This window comes from Schistocerca piceifrons, chromosome 10 (genome assembly GCF_021461385.2).
Source record: "Schistocerca piceifrons isolate TAMUIC-IGC-003096 chromosome 10, iqSchPice1.1, whole genome shotgun sequence".
NCBI classification, from domain to species: domain Eukaryota; kingdom Metazoa; phylum Arthropoda; class Insecta; order Orthoptera; family Acrididae; genus Schistocerca; species Schistocerca piceifrons.
In genome coordinates this window covers 145309033-145331734 of record NC_060147.1, presented here as the reverse complement: position 1 = coordinate 145331734, position 22702 = coordinate 145309033, and the positions used below count along the sequence as shown (strand labels likewise).

At 44.9% G+C, this 22702-nt stretch overlaps 1 protein-coding gene across 3 annotated transcripts in view; it reads left to right on the top strand.

Annotated features, from left to right (window-relative positions):
* LOC124718802 (protein roadkill) overlaps positions 1-22702 on the top strand; it is a 319005-nt gene that overhangs the window by 250817 nt on the left and 45486 nt on the right. For all 3 annotated transcript variants that reach the window (XM_047244415.1, XM_047244416.1, XM_047244414.1), the window contains one exon: positions 4965-5118. In XM_047244415.1, coding sequence (XP_047100371.1) covers positions 4965-5118 — 154 coding nt within the window. The remainder of the gene's footprint in view (positions 1-4964; positions 5119-22702) is intronic.

The following is a 22702-nucleotide window of genomic DNA, read 5'->3' as shown; positions in this document are numbered from 1 at the left end:
AGGAGGCGTGTTCGATGACAGGTCGCTACTCGGACTGCGTGGCAACGCAGACGGCAAGTCGTTGGCGACGCTTGCTTTGCGAGCGACTAAAGAGTGCCGCGACCTCTGTGTCTGGACTGCCCAGAAAGCGGTCACCAGCTCGCGTCGCTCCGGGTACCGCAGTTCTAGGAGTGCCTCCAAAGCTGCAGGAAGGCTTAGCCGTGAAGAAGACTGACTCCGAACGACCTGACCGAAAGTGAAAAGCGGCCTTACGCCAGCTCGAGTACGGAAATGCTCAAAAAAATTCCACCGAGAAAATGCGAAATTCGTATACAACCACGTAACAGGAGACAAGCTGAAAAATGAGCAGGAGGGACGCACCGGGCACAAAAAAAAACCATGCGGACGACTTGCTTCTTTTGTTGCAGCGTTCATTTCGCGAGCCTTCCTTTAGAGTTTAAAGGATCGGAGAAACAGATAACAATTAGTGGTGAACAGCGAAATCCGATGAACTCGGGATAAAGCAACAGTAAACGTCGCACCAGTCATCATCACGATGCCACGGCACGTCAAAAGTTGACTATTTTAATGAGTAAATCTCCGACTTAACGTCCCATTAACCATATTCGCCCGATATGTTGCGCTTAGCGACCTTAGTTTCATGCCTTACGTCAAACAAATAAATGCACGGAGAGCGATTTCATCACATCAGGAAGCTCTTAAATCCTTCCGAAACCTGATTTCTCAACTATCAACATCAGAGTGGTAAAGAATCTCCTGAGCACGTCTCGGAGCGCATGCACAGGACCCATATCACACACACAGTCTGTGTGTTTAAGTAGTTCTCATTGGGGCTCTTTCGCCTTCAAAATGGCAGTTGGCATCGCAGAACGGCGTTCAGAGTGTAACTGACTAGTTACAACGAGTAAACTAAGACCCCCGGTTTTTTTTTAAAGAATCGAACTCACGTGTATAAAACGTCATATCTCCAGAACTCTCTCCTACAATGATGTAACTTTGCAGGTGAATTCAGTGTTGTACGGGGTTGCTGTCGGCAAACTGTGTTGTGAATTGAGTTAGTAGTAAAGGAGTCATGCCTGATGCTGCAGATTTGCTGTACGAACAGCGAAACTTTACTACGCCTAAGCGATACATCTTTTTTTCCTTTCACATTTAATATTGCCACACTAATAGATTAAAAGGCAAAAGTAAATAAGTTTATTAATAAGCGTAGTTGTATTCAAGGAACAGTGATTGAACTGCAACCTGTTCGTGGGCCGTATCAGTGGGTAGCGCACTCACTTAACCTGTCGCAGCAGTAGGCCAGCTCCAACAGTTCATTTTTATTGTACTCGATGTGTCGAAATCTGTCTGCAGCCTCACTACAGACCGTATTTCTTTAACGTAATAACTCTTCCACAAGGCATACTGTCGGGCTACATATTACATTTTGACAACGTCTCTCGTTCACATATTTACATAAGCTGAACTGGTTATAGCCGATGTTATTCCTCTAGCCATCCAATCCCAGGTTTTAAACTATTTTTCAGTCACCTTTTCCGCGCAATTCTTCACTTTATAACGACAGTTCTCTCCCTGTTAAAATAAATTGCATAAAGCAGGCGAACTAAAAGAACCGTAGTACCAGTATATACTGTTAGTAGGTGAACTTCTGGTCTTCCACGATATATTCCTAAGCAACATGGTTCAGAAGACAGAAAAAAACCACAACTATACCGAATCCGTCATCGTCAAACATCTACATCGGTTGCCAAGCTATGGCGGCTTAATGTCAAAATTGTGGTAGAGGAAAAGTGGGGAACCAGAAAGAAAAAATGCTCGTATCGTAGCACAAAAAAGTTGAACATGTCCTGGGCCACAGTTAGGAGTGTAAAAGAAGGGCATTAGTTATTCGACTTATCTGGCAGCTGCAAAGACATTTAAATCAAAATTTGACATATTCGCACTTTTTTTTTTTGCGACTTAACACTACTTCCACGGTACAGTAAGCTATCTTGAACCCACTCCCTGTTACACGTGCTGACGAGTGTAAGAACAGATACAAATTTGTGTATCTAGAGAATGCTATGCATTTATAATAGCAAGTATCCTGGAATCGGTACGCATGCATCCTAAACTTTTGTAACATTACGAGTCAAGATAGCTGTAACGGAACTTGAATAGCGTAAAGTTATCGTTAAAAACGCACGCCGCGCGATTTGTTACGATTTGGTCGGTCATAATAGTAGTAACATGCTTTTGAATACAATTAAAATATAACGGCGATACCTGTTTAGCGTTACTGGAAATAATATGTAGTAAATTAATGAGTAAGGTAGCCGATCCTATAAGAACAGGTAAAATTGGGCATATTGAGGTGTTTTGCTTTATATCAACTAAGCCGATGATACGGCGTCTTTTTTTTCGTTTACTCTTAGAAAAAAAAAAACAAGTAAAGAACTCCTAATTGTGCGTTGTGAAAAATACAGGGACGAATTTTAAATAGCTACAGTGTATAGTGAGACTAACAAATGGACATTCAGTTACGCGAAATAGCGGACAGCGAAGTGTGGTCATTAAATTGAGTACACCTACAGGGCGGTCAATTCCCGGATAAGTCTATTCGCATCTCACGAGGGACGCGGTATTGAGACCGGTTTTTTTTTATTATATCACGGAGAGCTGGCTCCAATTTATAAAAAGGAGAAAAGCTGTATCATTATCATTGACTGTTGGTGTCAAGCAACCAAAACTGTTCATCAAAGGGTTTCGGTGAATGAGTGGTGAATGCGAAATGAAACTGTGAACGAAGTTATGTTAAATAAAGCAGAAGAGACAAGACAGTTTGGTCGTATCTGTTATTATTCCATAAACTGTAACATTTCTTCTCGTTGTACGAAGCCTTTATAGACGATCGTTATGACAATTTGCTTCGAAGGGATCTCGTTACGAGTTAAGTTTTGGGGACCTGGTCAACAGGGGATAGTTCGTAGATCTTAACTACTGCAGCTATTCTGGAATCAGGTGCTACCGTGACCGTTGTGTGTTGTCTATGGCTTAAGGTCATCATATCTCACGCTCTAAGATCGACGCGCCTTTCCTCTTGATATAACGGTGTCTCACGGTAACAACGATAACGCCGGCGGCGAAGGAAGATACGGTAGACTTTGACACACTGTCATATTGCACGACATGACAAATGCTGCGTTGGATGATGCGATGGCACGTGTTATGTTATACGACATACCAATATAATGTTGCTTTAGTTGACACGATACGAGTTCTAATACTAACTTGTAAAAAGCCGCGATATCAAGATGTTTTAAATGTCTTTGAAGCTGACATAAGTCGAAAAGCTAGTTCGTCCTCTTACATCATTAACTCTACCCAAGGCATATTCGCCTTTTTTGTGCAACAATAAGAGCATTTTTCATTTTGGTTATTAAATATTTCCATTTTATGCAAGGAGTTTAATCCTTCGGTTTATCTTGTTTGGGATGAGAACGATCGTTGGAGGTTAGAATGTAACGATCGGTGGAAAACATCTGAATCACAGTCTGCGTCATCCGTATCTGTGGACAGCGATAGCCGGTAAATTTCGTAAACTTGTCAAACTAATTGTATACTTAAAGTAAAATTGCCATTTGCATTTAAATAACTAGAGACTTCTCAGATGCAATCGTTTTCTGATCGAAAAAATACCATCGGAATAAGAGACAGTTTGTTGCAGCGATGTTCTAAGAAAGACGCGTTTCATTTGTTCAGTTTCTCGTGTGAAGTTGGGCGTTACGGCCACAGATGTGCGCGGCATGCCAAGGAGATACCGCACGAGAACCTCCAGGGGGAGAAGAGTGATCACAGTTTCCTCGTCCTCTGCCCTTTCTTGTGCTTCCGAGTGAGTTGGCAAATATTATTTTGAATCTTTTACGACTGTCGAATGATAGTGTCTAAGAGGTGTGTGTGTGTGTGTGTGTGTGTGTGTGTGTGTGTGTGTGTGTGTGACCGAATATAATAGAAGAGCCATAATAAATTGCCTGGGGTCTTAACGCTTCTGTAGAAGCCAATTAGCGGGCTGTATTAGTCCCGTATTGCAGAAAGTGAAGTGTGCCGTGAAAGCGAGTAATTGTTTGAGGAACATTTGCGACAGTTGATCGTAAATTCATGGGAAGGGGGGGGGGGGAAGGCAAATAACGTAGGTAATGTGCACGTGTATCGCTGGCAATTATTTTCTCACTCGTCATAGTGTTCTTCATATGTTTCTAAACTTCAAAGTTCGTCTGCTCGGCCCGTGTATTGTTGAGCAACACGGTACGGCTGACAAAGTTTTCAGTTGGTGGAATGTCTTTACATTATAAACCGGATTCTATGTAATCTTTTCGGGCCCTTACAGCAGCTCTTTGTAGCGTTTACTTAATTCCCGACAGAAGTTGCCTTTTTCTCCTCACGACATTTGATATGTCACGAAAAAACTAATTAACGCAGTAGTATAGGCGGTGTTCGTTAGGTGGGGCACGTGCTCCTCGATTTTATTGCGATTTTTTAAATAGTGTTCCGGTTTCTGGCGCCTCGATGTGACTAAACAAATTTCTCTGTTATTACCGTTGTAGTGTTTTATTCCTAATATATACCGTTCTCCTCTACTCGACGATAGTTCAGAGGTCTATTTTCGAAATGTATGTTCGCCTTTCGTAGTATATACGAACGTAAATTCTGCTACGCATTACAGTCTCCGATTACTGTGGTCATTATTTTCAGTTAACTCGTAGATACAAACACCTCGCTTGTGACAATGCCAAAATAGTAAAATTACTCACGTTCGTGTGAATTGTAACTGTGTATTTTGGGAAAGGACTCTAATTTGTCATTGTACACTGAGCATAACTTGAGTTACTTGTGTAATGTTTGCGAAACGGCGCCACTAGGGGCGCTGCGGGCGGCGCGCCGTTCGCTTGTCTGAGGCGGCGTTGTTGTTGTTGTTGTTGCAGGCCGCCGGTGGTGAGTGAGTGCTCTCCGCAGCCGGCGCGGGTGAGCTCGGCCGCCGTCGCCGCCGCCGCCGCCGCCATGGCCGTGTCCCGCGTGCCCAGCCCGCCGCCGCCAGAGGTCAACACGCCCGTCGCCGAGAACTGGTGCTACACGCAGGTGAGGAAACTGTGCAAGTCGACACGCCGAAGCCACCTGTTCCCAGACACGTCATGCATACACAGGACTCGAATTATTCTACCGTATTGCAACATTTTGTTCAAACTGCAAAGCGAATAACCCTGTTAACAATATAGCGGATATAGTACTTCTTGAAATTGCCATTTTTTTTTTTTTTTTTTTTTTTTGCAGTAACAATGTTTTCGTACTGCAATATCAGCATTTTCTCAGAAGTCTTTATACGAGTTATTTCCATTGGGATCTCGCAAGTACTAAGCATTTATGTTACGTATATTCGTGTGCTAGCCCATTTTACGTAAAACGGTTCTTGCAATTGGCCACAGAGGACGAGAATGTTTCGAAAGTCCGCGATAACTCCGTCATTGAAGTGAAACTACATTTGTCTGATCTTATCTTTCAGTAACTTGATTTACTGTGAATGTCTTCATTACGAATGCCCACTGAGGGTAAAATCCTGTGACCGTGAGCTACGGTGATGACCGGTTTCCTTCGCAGTTTGGTAATATTTGTACGTTATCAGTATGTTTACTTCTTTTGGAACCCTTCTAACTCCCAAGTCGTTAACTCACTTTTTCGTTTCGTTGCAAAACTTTCTGGATTACTGTTATCCATTTTAGATCGGCGGCACGGATGTGAGAGTACTTTTTTTCCTGCAATGAGGGACATATTTGGGTCGCTATTTTGGAAATGGGCAGTATTAGTAGTACAGTTAACATCGTCACTGTAGTAGAGACGACGTAAGATAATCCCGGAGAGCTCTCAGCGCTGTCAGCTTTCAACTGTGGCTGCAGACGAAAACACTAGCCGCATACTGGGCTGCGGAAGCACTGAAGCGTTGCCGCGGACACGTTTACAAAATCGCACTACCTTACTGTGTGACGTAGGCCGGCGCCCAGTCCACTGCAACTGTCAAACTCGGCTGTAAGTAGTTTCATTTGAACTGAAACCAGTTTTGTTTATGGTACTACTCACGCCCTCTTGTATATAAAAGCAGTAGCCTAAATATAAAAGTTTTGCTGTTTCGACTGTTTTTGAAAGTTGTTCCCACCGTTGCCTGTCGATATGTCGAAAACGCAAGCTTCGTCAGTTTGTCGTTTATCAGTAAATCCCGGCCAGATAAATGTTATTAGAGGCTCGTGGGGTACCGACCTGCCGAAGGACGCGTGCCTCGGTTCGAGATCTTTGTCCGATTATTGTAAAATCGGACGACGGTGTGCTTTAGCAGCAGTCACCTAAGAGGACTTCTGACGACTCCGAAAAATTACCACCAAAGGAAAGAACCATTCGCTCGCTCGTATTGTGTGGCAATAAGAGACAAAGGTGAAATTTCGATCGTAGCTAGGTGGTGTGCACTCAGTGTTTACAAAACGTTATCCCGCTGCTGGCAGGAAGGGAAAGGAAGCTAACTTTTGAAGTAGGCGCAGTGATGTGGAACTGTGCCACGTGGAAGTGCAGACTGTCGCGTACGATACTCACCTCCTGCATAATTACACATTTTGTCGTCGTAATCTTTAGATCTCTTGTCTTCTTATCGATACAGCTTTCGGGAGGCACGGTCTCTGATCGGTCATTTGCTTCAGTTGGAAACTGCAGATCGGCAGGCTTTTTCTATCAGCGCCGCAATCTTGTCGGAGTTTTCTTAGATCTTCGTAAGACCTACGAATTTGGTCTTTGGGTCCTCCTGCCGATTTTTATTCGCCAGTTCCTGTTTCACCCGTCGCGGAGTCTGGGTTGGCTCTGTTCTCAGCTGTGAGAAACAGGAATATGGCGTTCCACTGGGCTCCGTGTTGAGTGTCCTTTTTCTAATTGCTGTTAATGGAGTTTTGACATCTGCCAGACCGTCGGTATGTGGACGACTCTGTATTCGGGCTAGCGCCCACTGCGGAATGGCATAGTGCCATCCAGTGCGCTTCCACGTGGTCACTCTTGCACGGTTTTTCAGTTCTCTCCCCTTAAGTCGAGGATGGTGCATTTTTCGCGATACTAACGTCCACCCTGACCCGGAGCCTGGTCCCCCAGTTCCGTTTCTTGGGTCTTCATGTTCACAACAAGCTTACTCGGTTGTCCCGTATCAGTCATCTGAAAGTTGGCTTTTTGCTTCCTCGCCCACATCTCTTGCGCCACGGAGTGTTTACGTTTCCTCTGCCCTTACCCTGTATTGGTTCTGTCTCGTCCGGTCTACGGATCAGCTGCCACTAACACGCTGCTTGTCGCGGACCCCGCTCACCATCGTGGTGCCCGTTTTGCCACTGGTGCCTTTCACACTGGCACAGCCTCTTAGTTAACGCGCCTTGCATTCTTTCTGCGGCTTCGGGCCGACGCCCACCCGCTGCCCGTCCTGGGCTACATTTACCACTTCGACTCCGCCTTGCTTCTTTCCACCGTGACTGCCATTGCCTCTTCTTGAACTCATCGCCATGTTCTCACCCGACCCCCCCTCCCCAGTTCGCCGGCCACGGATTTAGATGGATCTCTCCTGGTATCTGAACGTCTCCATCGCTCCGAATGCTCTTAAGGGAGTTTCAGGATGCCATTATTTTCTACACCAATGGTTCTAAATCCATTGACCATGTGGGGTGTGCCTTCATCTTCTGTTGTCACGAAACACCATCTCTTTCCTGTCACGTGCGGAAGTGATCTATTGAGCCATCTGTTTCATTAAAGTCCTCCCTCACATCGAGTATTGTCACGTATGGACTTCGGACTATCGCTCGGTGTTGTCTTTCCCCCACCACAGTTTGGTCTCTGCCGTCCACGACCTTTTCACTGATCTCGGTGATAGTGCTTGTTTGATTTACTTCCTTCGGTTTCCTAGCCACTTGGGTATCCTGGGTAGCGAACTTGACCATCTGGATGAGGGGCGGTCAGTTACCCCCTCAGGGGGGCGGACTCGAGGCTTTACGCCAAATCTGTTGTGGAGCTCGGTCGTGGGCGGACTCTCGGGTGGCTGCCCCCTGTCCAATGAACTAGGGAGCCTCCCACTTTCTGTCCCTGCTGGCGGCAGTTTGGCATACTAGGTTGAGCGGGCCCCTCAGTAGTTGATCCATATTTTACTGAACTGCCCCTGCCTTGTGGCCCTGCCCTCCCACCTTCCTCGTCTCGGGTGTTAGTGGACGGCCCTCGCACGGTTACGCCTGTCCTCACTTTTTTAACAAAAGTGGTTTGTACTCTCAGGTATACGCCCTTGACTTTTCCTGTGCCATTTGAGTCCCTCAGCGTAGGCGTTGGTGATGGCCTTGACCTTGACCTTCCCTCCATACTTTCCAGGTTACCTACATTTTGTCTGCTTTCTTTCCCCTTCACACGTGTCGTCTTACCCTGGTTTTGCCATTCTATCGTAATAATGGGACGGTATGGGTGGCGGTTCCCCACCGCACATAGCGTTTCTGGGGCACCCCTGCTCTCACCATTTCCACACTCTTCCCCTCCTGTTCTTTCCTATTCCTGCTGCCCTGACGCCCCTTTTCCCTCTGTTTGCACGTTATCCCTTCCCCTTTATTGGACTGAGCTGTTCTGTTCATCGCTCGATTTCTCCCATCGTAGATCGTAGGACCGATGGCCTCGCTGTTTGGTCTCCTCGCCCGAATCAATCGACAAATCGACCAGTATTCCTTCTCAGACGTTCGAGGACAGTACGTGATTTTCCTACACCTGTGTATGGCTTTTCTGTCGTAGGACGGGATCCTCCCACTTGTGCCTCTTCGTCCAGACCTATATGTCGTCCACATTTCCCATCCTTCCACGATTTCGTTCCAGCCGTTTTGTTCAGTGGTCTATTCTAAAAGAGATGCTTTTCCATATCTTTCTCACAAACTTTCTTCCTTACCTCAGTTAGTCCAAATAGTAAGTGGTGTTGGTGAACGAATGTTGAGGCGCATTGCTAGGTGATACATGTAGCCGGAAGTCAGCTGGAAAACGCGTCGCAGGGCCACTGTGCTCCACTCCTTGCGTGTGGTCGGCGATGCGGCTCCCTTCACGTTTCACGTATTTCGTGGGACGTCGCCATTCTTGTGCAGCTATTGAAACAATTTTCAAAAGAATACTAGAGTCGCATCCTGAAGAATGTCGTTCTTCGCTGAAATGTATCATCAGTTCTAATCCACTGCAGGCAATATCAAACGTAGTTTGCCACAACCGACTACATTACTTAAAAGCTCAAGACGCGAAACCAAATTCGACAAAAAGAGAATTCGCTCTTCCCGTGCCGTGTACTTGGCTCCTTTGTTGCCCAGGTTTCATAGTAGTGCGGCTGGCAGATTACTTTATTGCTCGAAATCGTATCGAAATGAATTAGCACAGTGTTTAGCGAGTGACGAATTCGAATAAAATTCGAGGTTACCTGGTACTTGATTTGTCATAAGGTTCGATTTTAACGCGTTTTCGGCGCTTTTTAATCGCGTAATGTATCCGACGTTGTGCGTAGTAGTAATTTATATGTAAGAAACGAGTTTGTGCAAAAGGGGTGGAGAAGGGCAGTCGTGCAGTGAGAACGCAATGTGTAACGTCTGTAAACAAGATCTCATAAAATTTAAAGTAATTTGGTGGTTGTCCGTTTATTTATAGGAAAGTAGCGGGAATTTCGGACAGTGCGCGCGCGCCCGCCTGCGTGAGAGAGAGAGAGAGAGAGAGAGAGAGAGAGAGAGAGAGAGAGAGAGAGAGCAGAAAAAAGAGGGGCGCAGAGGGGGAGAGTGGGGGGGGGGGGTGTTCCAGCCCAAGGTGAGGAGGGGCGTCTGTGTGTAGGGGCTGGACTGCGGCCCCAGGGGTGGACACACATTCTCTGGTCGTCACACACTCCGCCGCTCCCGCCGTAATCGCGGCAAATACTTTCAATTAATGCGGCCCACTGCTGATGCCTGCTGTGCGCTCGGAATGTTCACACATTTTCAGCAGACTGCATACGAGTGGAAGATGTAATTTCGTTCGTCGTATTACATGATTCACGAAACCTTGCAACTGTGTTGTTGGTGATTTAATTATGAAAACTGCACCAGCTACTAATTTTTTGATGCTTAGCACAACGCGTTTCGGGAGTTAATTCTCATTTTAAAGTGCACTTATTTACTCGAACATGTTTGCATGTCTGATTTTCTGCCTCTCTTGCGTGTTTTGAACTTAAGACTGCAATTGGAAGTACCTGTCAGTAGCCAAACAGAAATACCATTTCTAACATTAGCATTTAAAACACACAAAGATTTCCGATTACAGTCTAACTTCAAAAAGACGCGAGAGGGCCAGAATATCACACAGCAAACATCTGTGTAAACAAATGCACTTTAAAAAAAGAATAAATTCTCTGAACACTTTGTCCTAAGCGTCAAAAAACAGCTGGTGCCGTTTTCATTATTAAATGAGTGGAAGACGGTTCGTACAGGGTGTTTCAGAAGTGATCGTCAAAATTCAAAGATATGACAGGAATAATCATTCGGAACAAAAGTAAACATGGACTCTAAAACGCGTGCCGTAAGAGCTATGGCCAAGTCTTGATCTTGGATACAGTCGAATGTCTTCTTCTACAAGCCCTTTGCTTTCCATATTTTGGAAGTGGTGGTAAGGATTAAAACGAGGGAAAAAGTCCAATAAACGTGTGCTCCAAAACGCATACCCTAACAGTCGTGAGCACTTGATCATAGAGAGTTTGTTTCAGAGTAGCGAAGATAAGTAAGCGCTCATAGCTGCATTTTAGCGCACATGTTCTCTGGACATTAGTTCTCGTTTTGCTCCGTACTAACACCAAAATGTGATAAACAAAGAGCGTGCAGTAGACGACATTTGCTTCACAGTGTAAAGATCAATAATTGCTCATAGCTCTTAAGGTATGCGTTTTAAAGCCCATTTTTACTTTTTCCTGCCATACCCTGAACATCCTGTATAAAGACGAGGTTACATAGTGGCGTGTGGAATCAGCCACCTCCTATCCTTGTCAACATTTAAGTTTGTTTTTGACGACTTGCGCAGTCAGCTGTGCACAGTGGATCGTTGGCGGATTTCTTTGTGATTACCCTCTCGCGCTGTTTTGGGAGTTCTTTATCCCGCTCGTTCATCGGCACACGTTAGAAGCCCGAGTGTTTGCCAGCTGCTCCTAAGCTGTAGAACACGAAAAGTAGTTTTGAAGTTCTAAAAGAAATTTCAGTTGTCAGGTGAGTGGAGACGCAATATTCTCATGACTGCGCGTGTTAACCACATGATATTGCTCACTTCCATAGGATCGTTAAAACATTCTTTCTACATTTTTTATCTCTCGGAATGTATATACTGTTTCTAATGATACCATTTTTTAATTGCTATAAAAACAGGTTTTTCTTTAGAATTTTCCCATCCAGTTAGATAAAAACCTCACCTTACAGACAAAATAGAATGCAAAACCGGACAAATCCAAACTGGACACTGCTGACAAGACGAGGGGGGGAGGGGGGCAGGGAGTGAGATCAGCGACACATTTTTAGGCTTTTGGTGGTATCTCTAAATCACGAGAAAAGGACGTACCGGGTTTTCCCCATGCTTATTCCTACCGTAGCTTGTTAGATCGCTACTTCCCTGGCAGTATTACCTGATCGTGTTTTTCTTCCGTTGCAGCAGTTAATATTAGCTCCCCGTTCGCGTCCTGCTAACATGCCCTTTGCTCGATTTATACAAACATGTGACACTCTTACTGTACATATAATCTTCGTCGAATGACTTTATAGTGGCAGTAGTAACGAGACTATGAACACCGTTTGCTCAGTTCTCATACACCTGCTATTAACTGCGTATCCAGACCTGTAGACAACTGACATGACAACTGACATGACAGCCAAGTCTGCAGTTGTTAAAATATCGAGCACACATTGAAAGCACCTCATGGGCGAACGTCTGCTTGTTCTTTTAGCTGTTCAACGGTGGCAGTGTCTGTCATACACATGTACATCCCTTTTGACGAGTTGTAAAATTCATCAGTTTCCGGATTTCCAGATATTGGACTTACCTCGCGTTCATCGTGCATGCTAGACAGTCATATCACTTCATTTTTCTCGATGTTTCATTGAAAGCAATTTTCATCTTTTGGGGCTGAAGCAGGAATCTTGAACGGCCCAATGGTATGTCGTTAGTTGAGACGAAGGTAGGTGGAATTTCTTTCCGGAGGGTTCCTGCCAGTGCTGGTTTCTTTCTTTGCAGCTGTTCTAATTCATGAGCGGAACCAGTTATCGATGGTCATGTTGCGATGAGTTTATACACACCGGTTTGGCACTTACAAACATTTTGTTCTACGGTCTCTTTTCCAATGTATGAGATTACCCCGTGGAAATAAAACGTTCTTGCGTCACAACCACATAAAAGCTTTAAACCGTATTTGTCGGGTGTTGCTGGCAAATATATTTTGAAACCACACCACCCCCTAAATCTGAGGAGCGTTTCGTCAGCTGGGAAGCAGTTCGGCGGGGAGTAGTTGGCGCTAGCATATTGAAGATGTTTTCACCACCACCACCACCACCACCACCACCGTCATCACATCTTTACGTTGCTGCTTCCGATGTATTCCATCCACAACTGCTTGCAGCTGCTGATTGCTGTCTATACGACCATTACTGCTAAATCCCTGCAGGTCGGAAACTTCATTCATCACCAGATCTAATGTGTGTGTTCATTTCCAAGGCCCTTTCTTATAACCAAATTATGTTCAGTGTGTGTATGAGCAAGAATTAAAATACTTCACAGTATTTCACACACTTGATGGGATGCAAATGAAGTGATCGTATGTTAAGTGGACATACGTGTCCATTAAATTGTGCATTTATTCTCTCAAAGGAAAGCAGTCTAAAAATTGTATTTACTGTTAATAAATTATGACACACAGAAAACTACATGCGAATCTTCAATATTGGCCAGTGATTGATTATATAAGACGTTACTTACTAATAAACTGTACATCCAGCTGGCGTGTTCGCCTTCCACAGATACTAAAATAGTTCATTGTTCGTGTAGTATGCACAAGCTCCAGCAGATGGAAGCACCAGTCAGTCTGTTTCGCTGAACAGTGGAGTGTGCTTAGCAAAAATTTGGTCGTGGATTCTCGGGAGATTGCGATGGAACTAAAAATAAAGTTAGCAGAGAAAGTGCTGCGGTGTCTACCGGAGACGGCGCAGTTGCCCTGGACACCGGAGCAGCGAGAGCAGACACGCACTTTGGCGCAGACGCGAGGAAGTCACGTGGCAACCCGGCTACCAGGCTACAACTGCACAAGATACCGTTCTGCTGATCCGCAGTGTAAATTCCTGTCCTCCGCCGAGTTAATTGTGTACGTGTACAGGCGGCACGTGGAAGGCAGATAAAGTGGAGAGGGGGGGGGGGGGGGGGAGCGATTCGTCTGGCGTCCGAAAGGGCACCGTCATTCGCTTTCGGGCCGACGGCGGAAGCATTGTCGAAACGGCTGGGTTTAGCTGTTCGAAGGCCGCCGAGGTTAAAGTATACCGTGTATCGGAAAATAGCAGGTACAAACAATGTCTCGGTTTGTGTCAGAAGCGTTACAACTTCCGGAAATCAATTTTCGGCGTAATCCTGAACTAATGCTTGGAAACATTAACCTGTCTGGCAAAGAACGATATTTACTCTCAACAATTAATTGATTTCGGCCGTTACAGGCCACCTTGAGAGTAACTGTAAAAAATGTAAGATTAAGTTTCAGACGGTCAAATATTCAACCAATAAAATAAAGTAGTAGTTGACTTAGTCGCCTGGTGCGAGTGAACTACTGCCTGCTTTAGTCTGACACGACACGCTCTTCCGCATTTTAATTTGAACGTAATCGGCGTAGCTCGACTTGTAACTCTTCACCCTAAGTTCATTATTACCCTACCACGTAGACCTGAAAGAGGCCGGTGACTGCCTACCCCGCTAGCGTCTCGCCGAAACTGTGCGCGAGTGCTCCAGGCAAACCACAGTTTTTACAGAGCTTTGTGATGCGAGGACGAAGGCACCTCGGAGGCTTCCAGGGCGCTCCCTGGGCTATTCCTGGACGGGACGTCTGGCCTTTATTCTCGGACGCGTGGCCTTCCAGCGGCAGTCCGGCGCCGCGCCGCTCCGAAAACATCGGCCGAGCCACAGCCGTGGTGCAGCGAGTAGTAGTCGCACCGTGTGGACGGCGTGCTTGGTGTTACGTTCCAGACAGCGCACTTGCCACGCTGCTGACACGTGCTAACTAGCGCCACATCTGTTCTGACCGCAAAACGAGGAACATTGCATATTCGAAGATAATGGCTGTTATTTTTTGTAGTGTGGTGCCAAAACGTTCTTTGTAGAGCTATTCCCTGGGGAGCTGGCACATTTCTTCTAGAGCAGACGAAAAGACGTGGATGCGAGATCGCCACATTCGGCTATATGAAACGCTTTCGGATTGGGCATCAGAAACTGTTAACAGATAATTTACGTGCACCGTTAGATTTCCGCAAACCGGGATAAAACCGCACGCATTTACAAACGCTGCCCCCTTCACTTAAAGGTGTCAGTTCCGTAGCTACATCAGGTAACTGGATGGAATGTGTTTCGCGTTCGATTGGACTCCGATGACCTTTATGGACTGCGCATTACTAGAGCTCTATCTGCAGAAACGTTTGTGCGCAAAGAGAACTGCTCGATCCGATACATTTCTTAGGATGACAAAGCAGACGCTCGGAAAGAAACAGGTATTTGACAGAGTAGGAGCTGTCACATCACGAGCTCGCTTTTCCCCCAATGCTGGTTTTCGTTTAAACTCGTACTTCCGTAGCGAAATGACTGGAAGGCTGCTCAGGATAAAAAGAACACAAGATACAGCCGTGCCGTACGTTTTACAGGCATTTGGGGAAAGCCCACAGAGCAGCACAGCTTTATCCAAAGAGGCCAAGAATTACACTCGAAGACAAAAAACCGGCAAACCACGAGGGAATTATCCGAATGGGACCGAAATCGGTAGCTCTGATGCACATGTACAGACAAATGATTACAATTTCAGAAAAATTGAATACTTTATTCGAGAGTGAGTTTGAGAAATTGAGAAAGTCAGTAATACGTCGGTCCACCGCTGGCCGTTATGCAAGCAGTTAATTACCTCGGCTTCGATACGATTGCTGGCTGTTTTCCTGGAGGAAATCGTGCCAAATTCTTCTCAATTAGTGCGTTGCTGAGCTGGTTCGATCGTCCTGCCCACAATGCTCCAAAAGTTCTCAATTGGTATTGGGGAGAGATAAGGCGACCTTGCTGGCCGAGATACGGTTTGTCGAGGACGAAGACGAGCAGTGTAAACCGTCCCTGTGTGGGCTGGCATTATCTCGCTCATTTTAAGCCCAGGATGGGTTGCCACACGGGGCAACAAAATGGGGCGTAGAATGTCGTCGCCGAATCGCCGTGCGCGGATGACAACAAAAGGGGTCGTGCTATGAAAAGAAGTGGCACACCAGACATCACTCGTGGCTGTAGGGCGACAAACAGATTGGTACCTCGCCGCTGTCGGGGGCGTCGCCAGACACGTGTTCGGTGTGATACCCCACTGACTCTTCAGTCACGAGTGCTGATGACCAGCGTCGACGTGTGTGGGAGAGGCCCCGGATATAAACCTCACTGCCGCCACCGTACGGCTTGACAATTGTGAGTGCTATTCAGTTTCGTAGCGAGATCCCTGACGTTGTCAGCCCTGGCACCCTTACAGCACAATGGTACGTCGACGCTGTTTTACACTTCGTGGCAGCTCATCCTGAGCCTACATTTCAGCAAGATAATGCCCGCCCGAGGCCGCCGGATCCCTCCCCAATCGAGTACGTCTGGAGCATTATGCGCAGGACTTCCCAACCATTTTGGATGTTGATCTAACTCGCCAGTTCGAATTCGGCACGATATCTCTCAGGAGCACATCCAATAAATCTATCAATGCCAAGCCGAATAACTTTTTGCACAAGGGCCAGAGGTAGACCAATACGTCGTCTGGCTCAGTTTGTGAGGCTCTTTCTCTTGAATAAATCACCTAATCTTTCTTAAATTGTGATTATTTGTTTCTCTATAGATTTCCAAAATTTCCCAATAACGTATTACAGAATTTAAATTTCCAGAACGTATTTCGCATATTTCCCACACTGATTTAAATGATGTCGGCCACCGTTCCACGTCATGTTTTTCGAACAGGTGATAGCTAGTCTTTAGGTTTGGGGGGCGTGGGGGTGGGGGGGAGGATGGTTCCCTCGGAGCTGGGCTCCTACGGGCGCCCCGAAGGGTCTGGCGTTTCAGCCCAAGGGTGCCCTGCCAACCTGCGCACAATTTTCGCATTTCACTGCTTAAATCAAAAGTGAGTGGACAGAGTTACTGATACTTTGCTATCGAATCCCTGTCTATATCTTTCATGCTTTGATGCGTCTTTAATCGACATTTAGTATTATTGTTTTGCAAGTGTCTGACAGTTTTTATTTCTGCCATTGGCTATTGTACCCACTGCTGGAATAAGTTTGCAGACGTCTCGCCAGAGTACGGTAATATAAGGATTACCACCTAGCGAGAGTTCCACTAATCATTAGATGAAAAAGCGCGCGAAATATGTCCCGTTACGTAAGTTTTTTGCTTGCTGACTGCAGGTGACGTGCGTAATTTGCAAGTTTCGTTTTTGATTGTATTATGCATAAGTTTAGTGAGTTTTTCTATCTTCTGAATAACAGCAACAATACCACAAATTCGAAAACAACAAAGTATGAAGTCAGTGGCCAGTTTGAGGTATAATTTTGGAACATTCGATTAGGATAAAAGTAACTTGGTGCGGCCAGATCCGATGTAAACATGAACACACAGTGTAAATCCAGGCAAGGGTGTATTCCACGGCTTTAAGAGGAATGTACAATGCAGCTGAGTGGTGTGTGCACTATATCACTTAAAACGCATATTTTTGTACTGCAAAAGTGAGAACACAACCAATGACTGTAAATTTCCATGGCGGTTGGTCAGCTTGCTCATGTTAGTCACAGTACACGATAAGTGATGTCAGGGGATATATGATACGTAAAATCTGTTTAGGTACTGCATCTGTGTGTTGTATTATACACCATGTTTTCTCATTTTAAATTTACCGCCTTTGTATTTTACTTCGTCAAAATTTTAGGATAAGTTATTGTACAGGTGTTGCTGCTACTAATTCCATCTTATTAATGTTTTATAAAGTTTAGTGGCTATGTACATCCAGTTTACGATCTCTCATTCGTACCAGCAGCTGCTTGGCAGCGCCACCTACTTAGGTGATTTTGTATTAGGCGTCAGTACTAGCTAGCACACGACGCTATGCGTCCATCTAGAAAGGTAAGGCCTTATCATAAGGCTTCGGCAGTATGATTGCATTTGAGTGTCCGATCACTGGTGAATTCTCTTATCTGTTTTTACTATTTTATATTTCTAGTTTTAACTGAGTTTAACGAAGGCGAAGTTGGCTTCATGTATTCTAAGAAAGGCAAAACTAAGGGATTTGCTCTTCTAGTATTTGATCTGTTTATACATGCCTTTAGGTTATCCAAGTCTGCACAACGCGATCGCGATTCTTAAAGAAATGTATTTGTTCTGTTTTCTATGTAGATCAACCTGAAGAAGCCTAAATAAGGTGAAACGCGTAGTTGAAAAATAAAAAATAAAATTGCAACCAATACTGTTTTTAACCAATACCAATAATGTCAGGGAAAACATCGCTGTTTCGTCACGCGGACTCATACACGCTGCGGTTTGAGTGCACAAAACATTAACCGCCTGAAGTTTAGAACTAAAAATGCGAAAAACTGTATGCCTGCAACGATGCTAACACACCACATTAAAGATCTCTCCAAACACGTCTTTTAGTACGAGTTGTTGTGGTAAACTGTCGGAAATGTGACGTTCTTACGTTATTTGGTAATTGAGTATGAAACGGAAAGATACAGTTTTCAAACATTTGGTTGGAGTGTAATACCCCCCCCCCCCCTCCACCTGAAATCTTGGTTGTGGAGACACTTGTATTGCGTAGTGTGATGTCTAGTAGGTCAGTTCCCCTAGTACGGAGACTACGATCACATTCACCTGTTTCCTCGTAAGTATTCTCTGATTGGCCCTGGTTTTCCTGTTGACAATTACAAATCAATGGTTCACATGACATAGTCTGAGAAAAGAACATCAAAGTTACTCATAAATTTCCAAATGCTGGTACGACTAAGTGTAGCACTGTACACATTTAGTGATAAATTGTACATCATAATTTTATGAACTGAAGCTAGAAAGTGAGATAAACGCGTAATAATTTCATCCATCGTAGACTTACGAAGACTGCATTAGGTCAGATACTTCTCACAACTGCAAGTCAAGGTTTAACCTTTTGGGCCTCTCATATACTGCCGCAAAAAATCTCCGGTGCTTACAACTAAGAACATTTGCCGGTTTGTAAAATACACCTTCCAGCTTGATTTTAACGCCCAAACGCGCCGTAGATAAAGTAAAACCTCAGACTGGCGCAGAACTTAATATTCTTCAGAGGCAAAAAAATTTTATAGTACGATCAAATTCGTGTAGTTGCTGTGCAACACACCAGCCCAAATAGTTTCCGTCACCACAGATTTAACTTTGAGAAGAGGAGTGCTACAGAAAGTTGTCGTCGTAACGCGCCATAATTGGCTGCCTTGGCAGAGGACAATACCACCGTGGCCCGGGGTGCGACGAAAAAACTTTAGCGTTTGCGTAATCCTCAGTAGCGATAGTCACAGTTCGCAGGCCGGGCGCGTGGTGTAGTCCACATCAATTCAGACAGGCTAGGAAAAATCTAACCTTTGTAGTCTCGGATGTTATTGAATTTAGCATATGTTAAAGTGGAGGACTAAGTAAGGAACACGTAGTTTTTGCCTTTCTCCAAAAAAAAATTCTGTTCAGAGAAACAGCCGTCTAAAGATGACACTGCGCATACCATTTTGAAGATGCTAATTTTGGAAAAAATTTTAATATGCTCAATCACCGGAACAGTTCTAGATATTTTGTTGGTTTTTTATTTGAAAGATAATTGCTTTTTTATTACAAAGAAATCCACCATTTGGACTTAACCTGTCAAAGTTCTTTTGCTATAGCGTTCTGAACTTTTCTAATTTATGGAAAAAAATTTCAAAAATGCCAGTCCATAAAGTTTTGATTTTTTCTGTTGATAGTACCATATAGATCTAAGTAACTTGAAAAGGAGGGATTCCACTTTTAGGTTCAACAGATTTTATAAACAATTGAAATTTTTTGCCATTTGTAAAACCTGTTTTATTACATTATCACAACAGGCTCATAAAATTCAAAACTTAGCCTTCGTTTATATAACTTTAGTTTTGAAAAGAGTAAGAGACTAATTTTTCAAACATTTTAAATGGTTCCAAAATGTATGTGAAAGATCCGAAGACTTAAACGTTTCAATTTACACAACTTCTGTGCACTCTGTTTTCTCCTGAAATTAGCGTGTCCATGAACTAAAAATGTGTTCCACTGCTTCAGTATCTTCCTTCGATATAGTGATGCCTTCCTGTTGAACCAATAGGAAATGAGCACTGATGGCGTTGTTGGTGTCCTTCAGCTGGAAACCTGTATCCAGCAGCTGGTCCACGTTGGTAGCGTAAAGTTCACTACAATTTCGTCTAAATCATAACTGGTGTCTATAAACTCTGCGGTCCACCGGTCACTGTCATACACACGCCACAAACATCCCTCTTCTAACGTTGTGATTCTGAATATTATCCTGCTGTTTCTAGGGTGTTGGCCGAACGAACGAAATTCCTTCTTTCTTGCTCTTTAAAGTGCTTGCAATATGAGCTCGCCCATCACTTTGAGTCCAAAAATGTCTTCTAATTCCATTCACAGGATGAGTTTGTTTGGACCATTCTTCTTTCTGGTCACGGAATTCGATTTCCTCTTCGGACAAAAGAATGAGGGCGGTGGATGTGTAAGATTTCACGACTCTAGTAAAATCCTCAGCATTCTGAATCGCAGCTGTATTTGGTCTGGAAAGATGCTTTGTAGCATAGTGCTTCAGAAGCCCGCCTACACCTTCCCCTGACCAGTAGCACTGTATACCCAGTAAGTTGGCACAAGCGACTTACGCAATTCAGGCAGCTGCTAACGAGTTTTAAAATGACTGGAAATGATGATGATCTTCTCTGCCCCTGTTTGCAGTTGAATTTTGTGCATTGCTAGCAGAGCACGTGCTGAGTCATGTCCTGTGTCATCACTTATAACTGCAACACTTGTAGTCTTGTTTTGAAAATGTCACTCCTGTAAAAATTGAGACCTGGTCATTACTCCAGTGATACCCATGTATTACTTGTGGGAAAATTGCAGACCAGTTCTCAGCAAAACAACAGTGAGCACTATACATAGTTCAGCCTGTGCACACCCTTTCACTTCTGCAATGTGTTGTTGTTGCAATTTCTTCAGCTGCTGGTAGGTTACTGCTATCACTGACGGTTTACCAAGTTCATCAATGAAACTGTCAAAGGCAACAGTTTTCTTAATTAGTTCATTTTCCTCCAATGTCGCAGAGTTATCTGCTACGTCTTCCAGGCCAAGTGTCCGTAAAGACAGTCCTGCCTTTCCGGGGCAGTTACCACATTCTTGAAACAAAAAAGGCTCTCGCTTTACGTCACAGGCTACCAATCGCTTCACACACCCTACCAAGTTGTCATATGTCTCGTCCCCCAGTAAGTTCTTCAAAGTTACCACACACAGTTCAAAATTCGCACAGTACGCACTTACACATCTCTAGGTGGTTGTGGAACTGCCCACTTCCAATATGTGAAGTTGTATAGTTGCTCTTATAAATTGCACAAGTTTCTTTAATACTTCGAGTCGTGTACCTCTTCACTCAACTTTTTGACACCTTCAACTGTTAGTTTTTTTTTTGTTTTTGCACTCTGGCGAGAACAGTCCCATTTATCTTCCGGATAAAATGACTGCACTATTTGAACTTGAGCTGCTTCTACACGATTACCATAATAGGGATCTGGTCTTCAAATACTCCTTTTACAGATTACACGTTTCTTGGTTTATGTCCCACGTACTTTGATATTGATGGAACGTGGTTCAAAACTTGGAGATACCGGAAGGTTTGATTGTTGATATAAAGGTAAGATAAATTTCACAACCAGGTTCGAAGTTGTAAGATATTTCCAGGGACGCGACTTTGACCGCAATTTATAGTTACGAAATGTGGATTAAAACTAAAGAAATAGCAAAAGGCAGAAAATTAGAGAGATGGGACCTGGATAAGCTGAAAGAAACAGTTTGTCGAGAGTTTCAGAGGGAGCATATGGAACGATTGACAAGAATAGGGGAAGGAAATACAGTAGAAGAATGGGTAGCTTGGAGAGAAAAAATAGTGAAGGCAGCAGAAGATGAAATAGGTAAAGACTAGGCCTAGTAGAATTCCTCTGGTAAAAAAAACGAGTACATATCGAATTTAATCGACGAGAAGAGAAAATATAAAAATGCAGTAAATGCGAAAGGGAATAAAAACTTTGATATCCGCCCGTTCACACTTCCCCATACAGTATAGCGTCCGATGCCGTTACAAACAAAACGTGTCTCTCAGCGCTGTGTGGTTGCCGAGTGACAGCAGGTTCCCTGGAACTCTGCACATGTCGCTGTGGGTCGAGTTCAATTATCCATTATTCACTTTCTGCGTCAACAACGGGCTCGTCGATGCTACAAAAGTCCTATCTTTCAAATACCGACGGCTTGTTCGGGTGTCCTACTGCAGGTAGCGGACCCATACCTGACAACCGGCGGAATGGTCTGTAGAAGTATATTGAGAGTTGTCTCGAACGTAGACTGAAGGAAGAATGAGAACTCCCCCCAGGGGGTCCACAACTCTTTCGTGGATACGTGCGTGGCGAGCACGGGGCCCCGAGCCATTGCAGCCTTCTTTCTCTCCCGGGCTGCATTTCCTTTCCCTTCCCCTCCTTTCCCCTCCATACCCCTTTCCCCTCGCCCTCTCCTCTCCCTCTATTGGTGTCCTTGCTTATGTTGGCCCCCCGCTATCCTCCTGGTTCTGTTGGTTTTACACTCCGGCTTTGTTGCGTAATCATCTCCTCCTTTTGGCATTCCTTGGTCCCCCTCTGGGGTTTGACCTCCATTCCAAAATTTCTCTTCCGTAGTGTGAGCCATTTGGGGAAGAGCACCTTACCTAGTGTCTCCGACGTGTGCCCTCCTAGTACATTCCACCTTTTCTTTTACGTCGTTGTCTGATGCTAGGGTGCATAGCCAGCACGGTAGCCAGCCCGTGTGGTGGGGTCGCTATGTACCCTTTTGGTCGAGCCCCCTGAACACACAGGGATCACACTTCTGATACCTGAGCTGTGACCTCCTCATGCATGCCTTGGAGTGGTTGCTCGTCATCCTGGAGCATCGGAACTCCCGGCAATGGCCGCCGTGCCAGACGGCCCTTGCTGTGGCTGGGTGGCGCCCGTGAGGAGAGCCCCTGATCGGAATGGGTGGTATCAGGGCGGACGCTATGCAGATGAAACGCATACGGGTCCAAAACTCTGGCCGCTCTTCTGCGGCCGTCTCTCTGCGTGGTACTGATTCCTCAAGTGCTGCTTCT